Source organism: Gracilinanus agilis, chromosome 5, assembly GCF_016433145.1.
Source record: "Gracilinanus agilis isolate LMUSP501 chromosome 5, AgileGrace, whole genome shotgun sequence".
Lineage (NCBI taxonomy): Eukaryota > Metazoa > Chordata > Mammalia > Didelphimorphia > Didelphidae > Gracilinanus > Gracilinanus agilis.
Window position 1 is genome coordinate 299,294,045 of NC_058134.1, and position 20,032 is coordinate 299,314,076.

Consider the following 20,032-nt stretch of genomic DNA (forward strand, 5'->3'; position numbering starts at 1 on the left):
GAGAGAGAGAGAGAGAGAGAGAGAGAGAGAGAGAGAGAGAGAGAACGAACTGAATCAGTGGGAGCTGGGATGGCCAACACATTCGTGTGGAGAGAGAAGAGAAGGGGGCCAAGGATAACCCTGGCCACAAAACCAAGGAGGAAGGGTCCTGGAAGCAATAGGATTGAGATAGAGCTGCAGAGATCCCAGGCAGATTGACCAAAAGCCTTTAGGCTCCCTAAGTGGGAACTTTCTGGAAGCTTAGAGAAGGCTACTTGGACATTTAGAATCCACCACTAAAAAGTGAGCCACATCCCCAGTGATGGAAAATAAGCTCTTAGTGCCCATCCTTGATGCTCTTGAGGTCTAATTCTCACAGTAGCCTAAGCCCTCCAGACTGCCAAGGAAGGAAGGAAGTACTGGACTACTCCTTGTTGGAGGTAGGGCAGTAAAAAGGGATTTGTGATCAAGCAAGGTGCACAACTTGATGGCCTAAAGGCCTAAAATCCAATTCTTGGATTCTGCAAAGGACACCTTAAGTTAGGGGGAAATATGTACAGTCACTTAAACAATTAAGCATCATCAAAAGTGATTACATCTAGTCTGGTATCTATGTATTTCTAAGTTATGAATCATGGGGCACTGGAAAGAGGCTGACTTTAGAGTCACATGACCAGGATCAGAATTGGGAGGTAGTTGGGTAGTACATTGGGCAAAACATCATGCCTGGAGTCAGAAGGACGTAGCATCGAGTTCCACTTAGCCATTTCCTTGGTGGGAGACTGGCCACTAGGCATTTAACTTCTATCTGCCTCAGTTTCCTCATCTGTAAAAAAAAGTTTTAAATCTATGATCCTATGTTTATATCTAAAACTATATCCTAAAGCAGCTAGATGCCAAAGTGGTTAGAGCTCTGAACTTGGAATCAAGAAGACCTGAATTCAAAGTCAGCCTCAAATTGTTCCTAGCTATGTGACCCTGGGCAATTCACAACTTTGCTATGTTCAGAGAACAAAATGAGATAAGAATTGTAAAGTACTATTAAGATACTAGTTGTTGTTGTTATGACAGTTATGAAGAGCCAGAGTTGAAAGGGAGCTATCTATCAAAAGCCAATGATCACTATTCACTTGGGTGGCACTGAGGAAGCCAGCCAGAAGTCTCCCCAACAATGCTCTGGTAAACATCCTCTTTTAGTATGAGCGCACCCACTTACCTTTAACTCCCTGATGAGCTGGTCTCGTCTCTCCTTGAGCTTATTTATTTCCTTTTCATCCCAGCACCTCGCTTTGAGTTTTAAGTCACTTGATCCTCCAGATATTACTCCAGATTTCAAAAACAATGTTCCATCAAGAGCCACCGTCTGTGAATTCAAACTGATTTCAGCTGGTACAAGTTGTCTTAACAGGTAAATATTTCCAAAGAAAACATGCAGAGACAGTACAGGAGCCCCTGCTGACTTTCAACAGAAGCATTAGAGGGGAATGATGAACCCAGGTGGCAAAGGTGGCTTTCTGCAGAAACAGCAGGAGGCCTTTTACCACAAGTTCAATAAATTAACAAAAAACAGGGAGCCAGAGTCAAATTCACATTCAAAGGCAGGAAGACCAAGGTGGAATGGCTTTTCTTTTTCCTTCTGATGCAACTCTTTGTTTGGACACAACTTCACCACTTACAGCTAGTCTGTTTCAGGGCATCTAGGTGACTCGGGATAAAGAGCCAGGCCTGAAGGCGAGAGGTCCTGGATTCAAATCTGGCCTCAGACATTGCCTACCTGTGTGACCCTGGGGAAGTCACTTAACTCTCATTGTCCAGTAATGGGGAACCTTTTAGAGATTGGGTGTCCAAACTGCAACCCTCACACCTCATGTGAGGCCCCTGCCTTACCCCAGACAGGGGAAGGAGGAAGCTCTCCCATTGGGCTGCTTGACAGAGGGGTGGGTCATGTGAGAAATGTCCATCAGGTGAGCAGGGAGAGGGGTAAAGGAGCAGCCCCCTCTGTGCCATAGATTTACCAGCATGGGCCTAGCCCTTACTCTTCAGCCTTTGAACTAATACTTAGTATTGATTCTAAGATGGAGGGTTAAGGGTTTAAAAAACAAAACAAAAAGGAAATCTATAGGCTCTGAAGATCAAACTTTGTTTCCTCAGTCATTTCATCTTTTGCTGGTTATAGGTCTCCCCCTGCCTCCATTAGCCACTCAGGCCCACTGAAGACCATGTATAATACATATAATGCACACATGTGATACCCAAGCAACATCCAAGCCCAGTTCCCAGATCCAGGCAGTCTGATCCCTCTCACCTTCAGCCGCTCAGGCCCATCAAAGGCCATGTGCCGGGCTTCTTCTACAGTCTCACACACAAGCCCATTGCCACACACAAACTGAATGACTTTCTTTAGCTGTGGAAGCTGTGTCTGCACGACGTCTATTACCATCTTGGAGCCTTTCATCTCTCTCAGCCTCTCATTGATGGGCTTGATCTGAAAGATGTAATAATAAGGCACAATGCCATGCATGGTGGGCATCCCCAGCCAGTCACAGTCCTGGTAAGCAGAACCCAATGTAAAGCAATAGTTGCATGAGATAAGGTGGAAGGAGAAGGCAAGACACTACTTGTTTTGTTATTTTAAGAAGAGCAGATAATCTCCTGAGGGCCCCCAAGGTCATGGAGCCACAGGTTGAGAAGCCAGAGGGACAGCAAAGGTCATCTAGACTAAGTCCCTCATCCCACCAAGGAGGAAGCTGAGGGCCAACTATTCAAGAACCACCCTACTCTGTGTTGGACTCCAGGCTAGAAATGAAGGCTACAAAGCCAGCTTTCTTTGTGCCCCCAGAATCAGCACTGGGCCTTAATGCTTAATCAATACTGGTTGACTCATTCACTCAAGAAGTTTCTAGTCACCAGGTCAGTTAAATCTAGCAAATAGTCAAAGTCTAAATGGACAGGGATTTGGAAAAGCCTAAAATGTGGGTGAGATCAGCCAAGCCTGACTGAAAGAGGAGGCTCTTGTGCTGAACTTTGATGGGAGAAGGAGAAAGAGTATTCCACGCCTGTTGCATAGGCTACAATGAATCCCCAGAACCAGGAGGATTTTGTCATCAGCTTTGAGTCTTTCATTCAATTCATTCCATGGCCTGAAAGAATGAATGAATGAATGAATGAATCAGATATCTAAGAGACTCTACTTGGTGCCAGGAATGAGCCCTGGAGAGCCAGCTGGGCCAAAGCATGAAGGGCTTTCAAAGTCAAAGAGAAAGTAGTGTACGCTTTTATCTTCAGGGCAACAGGGGTGGAGGCCATTGAAGCTTCCTAAGCAGAGGACAGGACTGGCCTAAAGGTTGCAGGGAAGGCAGAGGGAGGCGGGTAAGGTGACCAGTTCAGAGACTACTGACCAGAAAGAGGATATGTAAGCAGATGGGTGGGTTGAGGGGTAATAAGGAGTCCCATTTTGAACATGCTCAGTTTGAGATGACTCTGGTCAACTTGGTGAAAATGAAAGTCCAGCAGGCAGCAGAACTGATTTGAAAGGATAGGGGTTAGCCTTCAGTTCTAGACCTCAGTGACACCTGGCTCTCTCCGGATGACAGTGCATTCCTGGCCATGCTTTCTAGGAATTATAATACCTGCCCTCCTCACCCTGACAGCTGGTCCTGGAAGACTTGAAGCCTCCCAGTTCCTCAAGGCCATTTCCTGACTCTAGCAATCCCTCCTCCTTTGAAGTCACTTTTAACCACATTTTCTACCTAATCTAGATCCTGGTGGCTGGTACCTTCTGACTACAACTTGGTCAGCCATTCTCCAAATGATGGGCATTCCTTTAGTTTCCAATCCTTTGCCACAATGAAAAAAGCTGCAATAAATATTTCTTTATATAATAGGTCCTTTCCCTCTTTGAATTCTTTGGGACACAGCCTGGTGATGGTATTGCTGGGCCAGCCAGTATGCACAGTTTTATAATCTTTGGGTACAGTTCCAAATTTCTTTCCAGAATAGACTAATTTGCAGCTCAATCAGCAATGAATTATTTATTTTTCCAATGTTTTCAGTACCTTTTAGTAAAATTTGTTTTCCCCTCTTTTAGATCTATTCTTGCTTTTAATTTGTCTGACATCCTAATTAATTACCATTCTTTCCTTCTTTACTTTAGTTGAAGCAAAACAGATCTGCTCCAGCCCCTATTTTCACTCTGTCTGGAGTATGTTTCTTGTAATCAACAGGTTGCTAAATTCTGGTTTCCAATCTATTCATCTGCTTTCATTTAATTGGTGTTCATACCATTCACAATCACAGTTAAGATTGCCAAGTATTCCCAAAGAGATAAGGAAAAAGACATGTACAAAAATATTTATAGCCCCACTCTTTGTAGCGGCAAAAAACTGGAAAACAAGGACCAATATGGAAATGTACTTGGGGAATGGCTGAACAAATTGTGGTATCTGCTGGTGATGGAATACTATTGTGCTCAAAGAAATAAAGAACTGGAGGAATTCTATGTGAACTGGAATGAGCTCCAGGAACTGATGCAGAGTGAAAGAAGCAGAACCAGAACATTGTACAGAGATGGATACATTGTGGCACAATAGAATGTAATGGACTTCTCTACTAGCAGCAACACAATGATCCAGGACAATTCTGAGGGACTTATGAGAAAGAACGTTATCCACATCCAGAGAAAGAACTGTGGGAGTAGAAATGCAGAAGAAAAACAACTGCTTGAACACAGGGTTTAATGTGGATATGATTGGGGATGTAGACTCTAAACAACCATCCCAGTGCAACTATCAATAATATGGAAATAGGTCTTGATCAATGACACATTTGTAAAAGCCAGCGGAAATGTGCATCGGCTATAAGGGGTGGAGTGGGAGGGGGAGTGGAAGGGAGAGAAAGAGCATGAATCATGTAACCATGGAAAAATTTTATAAAAAAAATAAATATATATGTATATGTAATAAAATAAAAAAAAGATTGCTGAGTATTGTCCTCCATCCTCTTTTCTTATACTTATCTTTTACCCTACCCCCTCAAGAATTTGAATAACTTCTGACCACTGTTTCCCTTAGTTTACCTTTCTTCCTATTCCCCACTGCCCCTTTCTCTTACTCCCTTTCCCCATAGTTCCCTATTAGCTAATTTCTACACTCAACTGTGTTTGGGTTTCTTCTTTCCTTTTTGAATCAGTTCAGATGGGTGAATTTCAAGTTTTGCCTACTCTTTCCCCTACTATCACCTCCATTGTATAAACTCTTCCTTGTTGACCCCTTATGTGAAACCTCCTTCTTCCCCAACCCTTCCATTCTTCATCTGAGACCAACCCAATAAAAAAGAATGTTCTTTGACTATACTCCCTCTAAGACCCATAGTGATGATAAAGTTCTGAAGGGTTCCATGTAGCGTCTTCCCATATGCAAGGTTTAGCCTTGCTTAATCCCTTATTTCTCACTCATGTTTATCTTTATAATGCTACTCTTGAGTCTTTGAACATCAGATTTTCTATTTAGCTCTAGTCTTTTCATTGGGAATGTTTGAAAGTCTATTTCATTAAATGCCCATTTACCCCCATACTGTAGGGCTAATACTCAATTTTTCTGGGTAGATTATTCTTGGCTGTAATCCCTTCTGGAATAACGTATTCTAAGCCCTTCACTCATTTATAATGTGGTTGCTAAATCTTGTATGGCATTTTAAGCGATTTAAAAATATTTTTTAAAGTTTTTTTTTATTTTTATGAGTCATGCAAAGTACATTTCCATTTTGGTTATTGTTATAAGACCATTTTTAACGTTTTCTTTAATTTTTCAAAGAATTCTTAGACTTACATCTAATCTGCATTTCTCTTTAAGGCTTTACTTATAGACATTTTTAAGACATTGTCTTCTTGTCTTTTTGTCTTGAGCTTCCCTATCAACATAGTAGCTGGTTTTGTTTATTTGATTATTCTTCTAGCCTAGTCTAACTTGACTTTGGACTTTTATGTTAGTGTTGGGCTCCACTCACTTTGGGGGTGCATGGCAGATGTCTGGCCTGAGTTTGTGCCTTTCATAGCTCAGTCTGGAGGTCCACAAGTTTTTAGTACTTCCAAGGCGATATGGTCTGGGGGAAGTTTGTTCCCCACCCTCATGGTATATGAGCTCTGAAAGTTCATGATCTGGTTTGGGTCTGTTAGCTTCCATGTACCTATTTCTGTAGACCACTGCTGGGTTGTTCTAAGAGCCCACTGGGAGGTTCTGCAGGTTCAAAGCAACCAAACTGCTGGCTCCCCTTTGGTTGCTGCCCTGGTGATTCCACTATAGGCTTAGGTGTGGGAATAAGTTAGATCCAAGAGCCCCTCCTCCACTTGCTCCCTACTCTGTAATATAACTCAGGTCCAGTTGACTTGGGACTGCTTCTCTCGACCTTAGATCCTTGATATGAACTTCACATGATGACACAGCAGCCAGCTGACACCTGTCCCTGCTCCCCATGCTGATAAGTCTCCTGGGATCTCTTTCCACCTTGGGACTTATAGCCCTGGGTTTTAGTCTCAGCCCCTTTACTATCTAGAATGCTCCCCAATGCTCCTGTCCAGCCCCAACCCCATTGTCTCCAGACCTCTGTGCCTATGTTCCTACACTCTCTTGGGTGAGTAAAATGATTCAATGTGACTTTTCTATTTTCTAGGCGTTGTAAAGGAGTTGAATTTAGCGAGCTGGGAAAATAATGACTCTCATTCTGCCATCTTAATTCTGCTTCCAATGATTCCTACTTTCTAGTCTCATAACTAAACTAAAACTCCTTTTTTCCAAAAGAATTACTGATCCTCTTTAAAAGATACATTTTTAAAATACTTTTTAAAAAAACATTTGATATCTTCATCCATATTGTGTTCCTCAATTGTGGATATAAGCCAAAACTCTGAGCCCTCTTGGTAATTTCATCAGCACTCATGGGTTTATTTGCCATCTCTACAAAGATGACTCCAAAATTTCTATTTCTTGACCTCCAGACACCATCAATTGTCTATTGGATATCTGAAACTGGCTGTACTGAGGGCATCTCAAGCTCAAAAGGCCCAAAAGAGAACCTCCTTCCAGATACCTAGGTTCCCAAATCTGCATGCAAGGAAGATGCTTCATTTACTACCATCATATCCAAGATGAATTCAAGTCTCGTTGCTGCTATCTCTACAATCTCTTGTATTCCCTCCTTTTCATTCTCTCTGGCCACCATCCTGATGGTGAGATCATCACCTCTCACCTTGACTAGTCTCCTTGCCTCAAACCTCTCCTCAGATTTCTCATTTATTCTCCATACTGCTAGCAGCAAAGAGAAGGTCTGATCATATCACTCCTCTATTCAATCAACTTGAGGGTATTAGTTATGGGACCAAATATAAACTATTCTCGTTGGCATTCAAGCCTCTGCACAGGCTGGCCCAATGTCCTTTTCCAGCCTTATTGTTCCCTTTTGTGTTTTCTATAGTCCAACCAAACCAGTCTTTTAATTGCTTCTTGTACATACCCTTCCAACTCCCATTTCTGTGCCTTTGAACTACCTCTCTCCAATGCCTGGAAATGTATTCCCTCTTTACCTCCAACTGATGCAACTCAAATGTCACCTTCTACATGATATATTTTTGGATCCCAATTGTTTGTTTCCCCCAGCCCTCCAAAATAGGATGTGTCTATTATATATTTATCTATGCCTGCAGATACTATCTCTCCGAAAAGAATGTAAGCCCCTTGAGAGCAGTCATTTCATCTTTGTTTCTGCATCTTCAGGACCTGGCATTTAGTTGGTGCTTCCTGAATGTTCTTTCAGTGAATGAATGTTGAATAAATAATTTCTGCTCAAATACAGACAGATCTTTAACTGACTTGTGATGTTCTTTCCTAACTTATATATTCTCTAAATTCTATGAAAACCCTGCCCCAGCCTGCCAGGTTCTTGCAATATAACTGGGCAGCTGGGCCATGCAAAGATTATGAGTCTGTGTATCCTTCCTTTGAGGGTATCCCAGGTGTGGCACAATACAGAAGAACAATCTTTCAAGATAATCTCAGCAAAAATATTCCGTTTTTATCTTGACGTGCACAAGCATACTTACATCAAGGTAATCCAGAGCAAGGAACGTCTCAGGTTCAGCTCTTTCCTCTTTCAGGAATCGGATGCAATCTCTTGCTACTTTTTCGGAAACTACAACAATAGCCACCATGTATCTGCCAAAGAGCTTGGTCACAGCAAGCTGGTATTTCTTATGAATAGGATGACATAAATCAAGGAGTCTGCCATACTTTGGTAGGTCCAAAAATAAGGAAGAAAAGCACACAAATATTTGTAAATACCTGATTTCTTTCAGTTTAATAAAAAAGGACAAATATCTCATTTTCAAAAACCAAAAAAAATCCCCTTGACTTTACTATGAACAGACATTTGCAAATAGCACTAGTATCTTGCATTACTTTAAGTGCTATAAAATATACAGAAAGGCCTCAAAAGGTGACTCTAGTCATCTCTGAAACCAATGCTTCCAAAATCACCTAAAATCCCATGGGTTTTTTAAACCCTTACATTCTGTCTTAGAATCAATACTATATATTAGTTGGAAGGCAGAAGAGTGGTAAGGGCTAGGAAATGGTGGGGTCCCAGTTAGGAGTGTCTGAGGACAGATATGAATCTGGGACCTCAAATATCATATTTTTAAGACAAGCAACTAAATAAGCACAAGTTCTGAGAAGTCCAGGAAAACACTCCAGCAAACTATTGCTGGAGTTTGACAAAAGGGATCACCTTAAGAGAAACAATCTGTGGCTTTTTCTTCTTTAGATTCAAGGTCAAATGATCTGTGTCTGTTCCCTATCTGTTGGTGCCCTGTGAGGCCTCAAGTTTCTGCCTGGCAGGCTCCACAACTGCAAGAAAGGCTTCACCAAACAAGAGACTGGATCTGTCCAGTGAAGCTAAGCACACTGCCCAAAGATTCTAAAGTCACTGTTCCAGTCCAGGTGGATGGTCTAATGTGGAAACTATGACTTCTATATAGCTACTTTAAAAAAAAAAATCTTTAACTTCTATCTTAGAATCAATACTGTGTGTTGTTTCTAAGGCAGAAGAGTGATAAGGGCTAGGCCATGGGGGTTACATGACTTACCCAGTATCTGAGGTAGGAAGTATCTGAGGCTAAATTTGAACCCAGGACCTCCTATCTCCAGATCTGGCACTGTGTCTACAGAGCCATCCAGCTGCCCCATCATATCTACCTTTTGATCAGATTTGTTTTCCCCACTAAACTGAAAGGCTGTTTTAATGAGCTCACCACTTGATCTGATTTGACCTTAATTAAGAATCTGGCATCAATAATCTAATTCACCCAGAAGGATTAAGTCAAAGTTTCTAATTACCACAGACTCAGGGTAAAGCCTTTTCAGGAACTCCAGAACTTCAGCTTTCTTTTGTTGCCGCTTGCTCTCATGGTGATCAATGTGTGCATTTTGTAATTCCCCTCCAATACGACTCAATTCGCTGTTTACTTCAGCCATTCGGACCCTAGACTGCTCAAGTTCCTCAAAAAGGGCTTCTTCTTGTTGTGTCTTCTCTTTCAAACAATCACTAGATGCCACAAAAACACGGAGGAAAAGCAAATAGAGATTCCATTATTTGCTATCATAAGGGAATGGAGGGAGTCAGGTTAATTATGTAGTCACTAAAAGTGGTTTGGGGTTTTTCAGAGAAAGAGAATACAAAACAACCAGACCCAGACAGCATCAGAGACTTAGAAATCATGTCTGAGGGCATTTAGTTTCAACTGAAACAGCATCCCTGACCTGGCCTTACGGCACCACCTGAAAACCACCAGTGAGAAAGGATTCATTATCTTTCCAATCTGGGATATCTCTGATTGTTAAGAATTCTGTCTTGTTTTATTTCCTTTCATTAATACCAAATTGATCAAAACTTAAATACTCTTTATTAATCTGGAAAACAGTCTAGAAGAACTACACTCAAAGGGCTATGATACTAGGCATACCCTTTGACCTAGTGTGTAATTAGAATTTGCTCCCCAGGACTCTAAATCCCAGCATCTCATTTATATATCTATGTCATGTACTAACATAGGGAAGATACAAGTTTTGTGTGGCTCCTCCTTCTGGCTCTTTACCTGGGAACTCGGATTGGGGAGGTTGGGGTAGGAGAGGTTTACTCATGTGGTCATACTTAAGTTTTGTACTTTGTTCTTTTATTTCTTCTAGTGATTACTTCAAATGATTACTAATAAATCTTATAAAATATAATAAATACTTAGAGTTATTGGATATTAATTTAAATGTAACACCAGCAATACCACTACTAGATCTATATCTCAAAGAAATCAAAGTAAAGGGAAAAGGAAATTGTTTTTGTACAAAATCTTTTAGAGCAGCTCTTTTTGTGGTGGCAAAGAACTGGAGATTGAGGGGATGCCCATCAATTGGGGAATGGCTGAACAAGATGTGGTTTGTGATTGGGATGAAACATGATTGTGCTCTAAGAAATGAAGGGGATGGTTTCAAAAAAGCTTGGGGAGACTCACATGATCCTGATGCAAAGTGAAGTGAGCAGAACCAGAATATCATATAGAGTTAACAGCAATAATGTAATGATTGACTGGGAAAGACTTAGCCGCTCTCATCAAGACAATGATCCAAGACAATTCCAAAAGACAAATGATGAAAAACACTCTCTTCCTCTAGAGAAAGACTAATGAGCTCTGAGTACAGACTGAAGCATATATAAATCATTTAGTTTTTCCTTATTTGTGTTTTCTTTTGCAACATGGCCAATATGGAATTATATTTTTGTATTACCTCACTTGTAAGATCAATATCATATTGTTTGCTTTCTCAAGAGGAGGGAATTTGGAATTCAAAACTTTAAAAATGAATGGTGAAAAATTTAATATGTGTAATTGGGAAATATTTATTAAGATAAATTAAAATATACTGAAATTTAAACAAATTTAAGTGTAATTACTCTTTGATGATTAAAAAGGCACTTTATTTCAGGCCTTTCAATGCTCCAGAATTCAGAGTTCAAGAGGTTCTAGAATGCTTTCCTCCCAGACTCCTCTCACCCATATGGACTTTTTTGTGGACATACTATTCTCTTCTCCTGAATAGAACTGAAGCACCTTGAGGACAGGGGTTGTTTCATCCCCACCATGGAAGCACTTAATGAATACTCATTGAAGATATGAAGCAAATAATCAGTGTAATTGGAGATCCAAAGGTAATGGGATTTCTGGCTGAAAGAAGGCTTTTATAAAAAGTCCAATGTACTGAGTAGCAGCATAGTCAAAAGAGCACAGGATCTTGGTCACTGGATCTGGATTAACTCTGATGCTACCAAAAATGTGTTATATGACCTCAAACAAGTCACTTAACTTTGTTAAGCCTTAATTTTTTTCTCTATCCAATGGGTTGTGGTGAGAAAAATGCTCTGTAAACTGGATAATGCTATAGAAATAGGCACCTAACAGAAGTTTCTTGTTATGGTATGAGATGCAAAGTAGCTGGGACAGCTTTGGTGTTAAGAAGCCATGGGTTTGAATCCTGCTTCTAACACATTTTGCCTGGGGGACAAGCTGCAAAGTCCTTTTACTTCTCCAGGACTGAGACCACTCTCCTAAGGCTGCTGATGGGTAACAATGAAGTGAATTTTCACACTGGGAGTGCCCCCCACACTGACAGCCCAAATATGTCTGATGGCAGAGGCAGAGTAAGATAGAGCTAGCCCTGGAATGAGGAAGCCTGCCCCGCCACTGACCCACACAGGAAGTGTGAGTCATTGAACCTGGTAAATAAAAAAGCTGGGCATTAGCAGAGAGAGCTTCCATAGGAGTACCCTAGACTGATGAAATTCCAGAACACAAGTAGGAAACAGATTTTTAATAACAAAAGTCAGAGGTTTTGAAACTGTCAACCTTTGAACTTTCATCTTTCTAAAACCAAAGACCTCGATAACTTGTTTCCTAGTGGTGTCTTTTTTCCCCAAGCTGAACGTGAATACTAAGAATTTGTTTTCAACTCTTCAATTTAAAAACCCTTCTTGCTTATTACTTTCTAGGTTGTGGTTCTTTTCTCACCTATGAAACATGACATGATTCAGTAATGACCCCGAAGGCTCAATGAACAAATGAACATGGGTTGACTCTGGCATTGTTCTTTACAGCCTATAACACTGTGTATCTCTCTTGGAACTCACAAAAATCCTTGGATGTGCTAAGCCCCATTTCACAGATGAGGAAAGTGAAGCTTAGTGACTGACCCAGGGCATCCAGTTGATGAGGAATGATATCAAGATTTATTTATGGGTTTCTTGACTCCAAATCAAGACTCTTCCTATGATTCTTCCTATTACCCTAGCTAGACCTGCCTCTCTAAAGAAGAAAGGGATTCTAATTCCTCCAGAAAGCAGCTACATTGGGGCTTTCCCCAACATTCTGGGGTGAAACCTTCATTTTCTTTCTGTAGTAAAGGAAGTAAAAAGGGGCAAAAGGAAAAGGCCAGGATATTCCTGGGCTGCTGGATGACCATCACAATCTGACCAAATAAGCAAATAATGTTTGGTTCTATACCCACATGCATGTGCTGGTATACTCCTCCAACTTCTCGATGCGCTTATTATGGTCCTCTACCTGTTCCTTTACTTGCTTTAAATTTCCCTAAAAAAAAGCAAATGGAATTTAAACTCAATCATGGGAGTTACTGAACAGCCCTTGATCAATATCAGGCCTGAATTGTACTGAAAAGGCTTTTGGGAAGCTTCTCCAATAGACTTGGGAGCAGTTTCCATCTCCTCAATAAAGGATACTGCCATGTCTTCAGGTATAATTCAATTCTGAAGTCTTCCCTCTTTTGAAGGTTAACTTTCTTCATCTCATCCAAGGGCCACCCCAACCCCAAAGGCCTTCTCGCATTCTGGGCCATCTCTCTTCACTCTCCAGCCTCATGTCCTCCACATATCTCAAGCCTACACTCTCTATTCCAACCCCAGTAGTCATGAGCCATGTTTTCTTGTTTCTCCTCCTATACTCTTCCCTACATTTAGAGCAAAGATTCTTAACCCAGGGGCCTTGAAATTACTGGCTTTTAAATAGCATGAGAACTTTATTTCAAATGAATTGGTTTTCAGCATCCTATGTATTTTATTTTACACATTTAAAATTTTGATTCTGAGAAGAATTTCATCCACAAGCTTTATGCCTGACTGTCTGCAGGAGGCCATCAAAGTTCATGATGTTCGCATAGCCCCGCATGAGCTCTGACAAACCAGGGTTCAAGTCCCCGTTCGGGCGCCAGTATTCGAAGAGCCTGTTCTTTGCTTGGGGGTCTCTGGAGGTGGGATGGCGTGGCGAAATGAAGTGAAAACGAGCCAGAGTGCAAGTGAAATTGCAGAGGCTGTTCTCTCTAGTGCCATCTGCTGATTTTTATTTTTATGCCCTTTTTTTCTTTATGATCTCATACAGGTTTTGATTTTCCCATATATTCAAAATCACATATTAACTTTTGAAATATCATATGACTGGCGTTTACTAATTATCCTGCTGTGATTAAACAAAGAAGCAAGCTTGTCAAGAATTATTCGTTACGGAATGGTTTAGTTGCAACTTTATTATTTTCAGCCATTTCCTAGCTAAGCATAATGGTTGATTATATTTTAACTAATTAAATCATGCATATTCTTACTTCATGCTATTCAGACCTATCATTAATCAAGAAGATAGTTATGGTAATTGATTACATCAAATAAGATACAATAATATCAGTCTGGTCCAAATATTGTTCCCATTATATTCTTTCATTTTTCACTATTTTTCAAAGGTAAGTTTGCTGTTCTTTCTGCTACAGAGTTAATAAGAATGCAGTTCTGGAAGGGTGATTCTGTGCTAATTTGTCATTCCCCTGTTTTCCTTGTACCCCACTGTTTCCTTGGTCAGTGGGAGTTTGGGAGCAAATCTAGGCCAGGTACATTCTTGCTGGGGAATTTAGAAACTTGCATTAACTCACTAATTGCTGGTTTATTGCGGGGATGATTCTAGGGAAAGTTCCTCTATTATGGGGGTTTGTTTAGGGGTTTATTTTGGGATAGTGAGTAGTCTGTGACTGTGGTTTTTCTTGCCATGAACCAGTATTGTTTGTCTGTGTCTCCCTGGGGCTGAATAGGGATACTGATTGCAATAGTTTCAGTACAAAGTAAATGCTAGTGAGAAAAGAGTCACATAGGGGAAACTGAGTGAGAGATATCCATCCTTCTGACACACGCTTTGCTAGTTTGTCAGAGCTCATGCGGGGTTATGCCAACATCATGAACTTTGAGGGCCTCCTGCAACTGTCCATATACATAGAAGAGAAAGAACCTCTGAATATCCGCAGAGAAAGTATTTTTAACTATTATATGATTATTCCCATGAGTGTCTTTGAACTAAATCCTAGCCCCTATCCCTTCAGAGTCCTTCAGGTAGGGAAAGCCCTTTATTGAGACTCCTCACACCCCTCTCTACTACAAGTACTCTTTCCCTTCTCTGAACTCTGAGAAGACTACCTTGACCATGCTGATCACAATTATTCTAGTTACTTGGGCACATACATGTTTTCCCTTCCCTATGAGGCTGGAAGTGTATAAAAGATAGGAATTGGTATTAGTCATTTTTTGGCTCAGCAGCTAGAACAAGACCTGCACACAACAGGTCCACAAGGGCTAGAATCTTTGTTTTTGGGGGAGTGTTCACACAAGTAAAATTATACATCTTTGAAGTCTTCAGGTATGAATGAACCCTACCTACCTATGGGGCTGAACCCATGTTGGGTGGTTTAGAAATCAAGACACATTTTGTGTTAGAAATGAAGGATAGTTAGATTAAGAAGTTAGTTCCAAAAGGTATCCTAATCACAAGGTCCCTTAGCAAAACTCTAACAGCTTAGATAGCCTCTATCCTGTCACCAAAGCAGAAGAGAGCTTTCTACCTTTCCCTGAATTTTGAGCTGATTCTCAGCAACTCCATCTGCCACTCCCTCCCTGAAAGCTTATCTGGATCTTAGTAACAAATGGGGTAGACTCAGCAGGTAGGTCTGGCACTAGTTACAATGGTGGTGAGGGGCTGGAGTTAACACTCCAAGTACATAGCTGCCATACCTGGACTTCTGCTCGCCTCCTGTCCCCAAATGCCAGTCTTTCCTCATCTGCCCTTTGCTCCCACTGCAGCTTTTCCAGCTGCTGGGTCATGGTTGCCACTTTCTTGATCACTTGTTCCTTGAGCTCCTTGTACTGATCCAGCTGGATAAAGAGCATTCAAACATGGCTCACTCAATAAGAGACGGGACAGGAAATTGTCACAGTGTAACACATTTGCTTAGCAGCTAAGTAATCTTATCAAAAATGAATACTGTTTATAGACCGTGCAATTATTAGCAAACTTCACCCAATGAAATAATGCAGACATAAAACAAATGTTTCAAGAGATAGGTCCAACCACAAATTAGTTTGGATAACTCAAAAGTTATGCAAAACAAAACTCTAAAATCTTTGCCATCCACTAAAGATGGGCCAAACTCCATGGCTTTGGGGAGTGAAAAATAGTGTGCCAAATGAGATATAACCTAGAGATCTACAGTCCTCTCTATGTGTCTAAATATAAATACTTAGATGTAGAGGGAGAATCTCCATAAACATTGCATACCTGATCATTTGGGCATTTAAACATATGTTATGAAAGATTATATACAAAACTAATGTTGAAAAAGAAAATCACAGAGAAAACCTTTTCATATAAATTCATATAAATAATAAGTAATCAATTTAATCCAAAAATTTTGGATTAATTCATCACATTACTGTGTGAATTGATTTGTTTACCTTTCTGTCATTTAAACAATCATCTAAGTTTCTATACAACCACATATAGCCATGAGAAAAATTTTCTCTACATTCACAAGGAGAGAATAGTTATAATAAAGAGCGAGATACTACTTCTCTGCAAAACTTCATTTGAGAGATGGTGGAATAGGGTGGGAAGCTTTCTGACCCTCCCAATTCCCCACCACCACCCCCACAACAAACAACCAAAATTAACTCCATAAAATCAATATTAAAAGTGGCAAAAGCAGAGAGGAGTATGCAGTGAAGCTGAACAACTAAGAACAACTAGAGAGAAAGATTTCTAACTTCCCCAACCTCAGTTCACAAAGTAGCAGGGGGTGGGTTGGGGGTGGGTATCATGATTAGCAACTTCAAATTGTTTGCTAAACCAGGGGAGTCTGCATGTCCCAGGCTAGGACTGGAATCTGAATCCACAAGTGAAGGACCCTGGGAACAACTGTGTCTACTGTGGAGGAGAAATAAGTAGAGGAACTACCACAGAGAAGGGGATGATGGGGTGGAGGGCTGGGAGTACTAGAACCCAACTCTTGTCAGACCTGGGATAAAGAAAGAACATACACCATTAGAAGGGTAAACATTTCCTTAATATACAGAGAAACTGAAGGGGATGGGGATGGGATAAGGGAGGAACTGGGAAGAGAGAGGACAAGGGAATAAGAAATGGAAAGGAAAAGCAGAATATTTAGAAGGGAGTATATATCAGGAAGTAGGGAGGTAAGGTGAAGGGATAAGGAATCAGGAAGTAGGAAGGTACAGGGGGCAGCTGGGTAGTTCAGTGGATTGAGAGCCAGGCCTAGAGATGAGAGGTCTTGGCCTCAGACACTTCCTAGCTGTGTGACCCTGGGCAAGTCATTTACCACCCCACCCCACCCACACACAATTGCCTAGCCCAGGGGTCAGCAATGTTTGGCTCTCAAGCCATATCTGGCTCTTTTGAGGGCCAGATATGGCTCTTTCTGCAGGAGCCATAAAGTCCAATTTTTTTTCAGGTGCTGTTACAGGAGCGACACTGTGAGCACTGTACGGCTCTCACGAATTTACATTTTAAAAAATGTGGTGTGTTATATTGAATCTGGGAGCTTGAAGTTCACCTTTGATTGACAAATAAGTCAATTGGATGGAATGTTCCCAGGGAAGTCATGCGAAAGGCAGGAGGAGGGGCAGTTGAGAACCCTGAGAAGGGATTCTGGGTCTTTGACCTGTGCTGAGGCTGGAGATTGGTGGATCCTGGTCTGGAGTGAGAGGGTGCAAACATCTCTCTGCAAACTCTTCCTGTATTTGAGATACCGTTCCAACCTGTACCTGACCACCACCTCGGTGTCTACTGCCCCTAGATATTAGGAGTTTCATCATCTAGATATCTAGGTTTCCCAGGGCCCGGGAGGGATCCGGGAAGTGGGCAGGAGACGAAGAAGAGGGTGGAAAGGGTGGACTAACTCAACTGTAAGGCTGAAGATCTATTGAAGAAGAAGTCAAAATATCCCAGCAGTTTACCTACTCTGGTTTAGTCCTGGCCAGGCTGAACCAGAGGGAAGCTACATTGATTCTTCATCTGCTGGCAGTTGAGATTTCATTAGTAACCATTAGAATAGGGTCTTCTATACCACAGTCCTTTACCCATATCCTTCTTGTTTAATATAAAGTTTAAAGTACCTTCCTAAAGCAGTTTCAAAGCTTGTTTTGGGAAAGGGAGAAATCGCAGTCAGAATACAAGGCGTTATCCTAGCTAAAGAGCCCAAATCAATATCAATTAACCCCAGGTGGGTCCTGAAGGGATATACCTCTTAGACCTGCCTGGGCAACTGTTATAAGGGAGAAGGGTCATCTTATTTCTCAATTTACCATCTCAAATAGATCAAGAGACCTCCCATAATTATAACAGTTTTTGATGTAGCCAGGCTTTGGACCTGTTGAATTAGAGAAAGGATAATGGGAATTGTAAGGATTACATTTATCCTGGGCACTCTTGCCATGTTTGCTTATTCATTCACCCAGGGAGTGATGAGGCTCTGGTGTTACACAATACCGGAATATCTAGTGAAATTAGTAAAGATATATGACACCTATAGATATCTAACTATATCACTGGCAGAGTTTCTATCCTACCTGCCAACAGTGGTTGTAGCTTTGGTGGCTTTCCTGCAGACAATTTTGGCTTTAAAGAAAATTTATGCTTGGGTTAGTGGCAGAGCAAGAAGAGATACAGAGAATGTCATGTCTTTAATGAGGGATCAGTTGAAGATGATGATTGAGATTAACAATAAAATCAGACTTGGACAGGAATTGGACAAACACACCATCTTACAATTAGAACTAATACAAAACATGTATCTTCCTAAAGAAAATAAGGCTAATAAGAAGACAATGGTTGACATGAGCACACAGACTGAAAATGAAGCTGAGACAGAGACTGGTGTGGCTACTCAGACTGAGAAGGGGGCAATGGCATCGGCTACTGTGACATTGTTTCCCATTGTGGATCAAACTCAGTTTAGGGCTGATGGTGAAGCTGTAAATATGAAAACGTATAAGGCTTTTACAGCACAAGATTTGGAGGTGCTGAGAAAAGATTTCCCAAGTTTTTTCTCTCACCTTACAAGGTGGCTAAAGAGTTAAAGAGGACATTCAGTCTTTCTAACCCATCATATTAGGAAGTTGAATTTGTTTTGGAGGAATTCTTTACACCTAGTGAAAAAGCCAGGTTTATTGAGGAAACGAGATCAAATCCTGTATTAATGGACTGGCCTAGAGACCATTCTGCCATTGACTTAAGTTCACCAGAAAGCATGAGGACACTTGTAAAATGTAGATCTGACCTGTTGGAAGCTGTAAAAATTCACGCAAAGAGCCCTAACGGCTGGTGTAAATTTGAGAAGATGAGGCAGTCTGAGGAGGAACATCCTAGCTTGTTTTTAGACAGACTGATGGAGAATTCTGAAAACTTATTGGGATTTAATAGAGATAGAGCAGATGAGGCTGTACCACACATTAAGAGGCAATTTATAAAAGGTACAAGTATCCCAATACAGGTATATTTCAGGCAGAGCTGTCCTTAGTGGGAAGAGTTATCCTTGGAGGAAATTAGGAAACATGCAACCTACATACATGAATCAAGACTAAAAGAAAACCAAATAAAACAAGAATTAGATTCTGAAAAGGATAGGACCATCAGAGATTTGAAACATGAACTCAAAAGAATCTTGTAGAGAGAGAGACAGAGATGAATTTCGCAATTTTGCATTGCAAATTGCTAGAGATAGAGAATCTAAGCCTAGATCCACCTACTACAAGCAAAAGAGGTCAAACAAACAAATTCCCAAATGCTATCTTTGTAACAAGGTTATGGCTCTCACCGCCAAAAGGTTGCTGACCCCTGGCCTAGCCCTTACTCCTCTTCTGCCTTAGAACCAATACACAGTATTGATTCTAAGACAGAAGGTAAGAGTTTAAAAAAAGAAGAAGTAGGAAAGCAGAGTTGGAGGATAAGGAAGGGATTTGGGGAAAGGTGGATAGAATAAGAAATAAAAGATAAAGAGCAAAGGATAGGGGAATGACCTTTGGAAAGGTGGGCCAATTTGGAAAAGGAAGGATAAGGGAGTATTTTTAGGAAGAGAAGTGAATAGGAGAAATATTGGTCAAAGGAAACTAGACATATGAAGAAGGATATGGCAGAAAGAAAGGAAGAGGAGGACAGTGAAGAGGACAGAGTAGATGAAAAAGTACAACTAATAACTATAACATTGAGTGTAATGGGATGAATTCCCACATGTGAAGAAAATGAATATCAGAAAGGATAAAAAACCAGGACCTGACAATGTAGTATTTACAAGAAACACTGAAAATGAGAGATCAACATAGAATAAAGGTGAGGGGCTAGAGTAAAATATACTATGCCTCAGCTGATCCAGAGAAAGCAGGAAAAGTAGGCATGATCTCTGACAGAATTGGGGCTAAAATGAATAAAATTAGAAGGGATGAATAGAGTAACTATATTATGTTGAGGGGTGTTACTTTGGATAATGAAGCATTATCAATATTAAACCTGTATGTACCAAGTGTTACAGCATCCAGATTTTTAAAGGAAAAATTAAATGAGATACAGATGGAGATAACAAAATAATAACTGCAATGGTCTTTAATTTTCCCCTCTCAGAAC

General features: G+C 40.8%; 1 protein-coding gene across 1 annotated transcript in view; it reads right to left on the reverse strand.

The window, feature by feature from the left end:
- The window catches only part of SMC1B (structural maintenance of chromosomes 1B), a 60,417-nt gene that overhangs the window by 24,240 nt on the left and 16,145 nt on the right, over positions 1 to 20,032 (reverse strand). Inside the window, 6 exon segments of the mRNA XM_044678246.1 lie at positions 1,196 to 1,342; positions 2,285 to 2,464; positions 8,072 to 8,257; positions 9,363 to 9,570; positions 12,579 to 12,661; positions 15,133 to 15,273. Coding sequence (XP_044534181.1) covers positions 1,196 to 1,342; positions 2,285 to 2,464; positions 8,072 to 8,257; positions 9,363 to 9,570; positions 12,579 to 12,661; positions 15,133 to 15,273 — 945 coding nt within the window.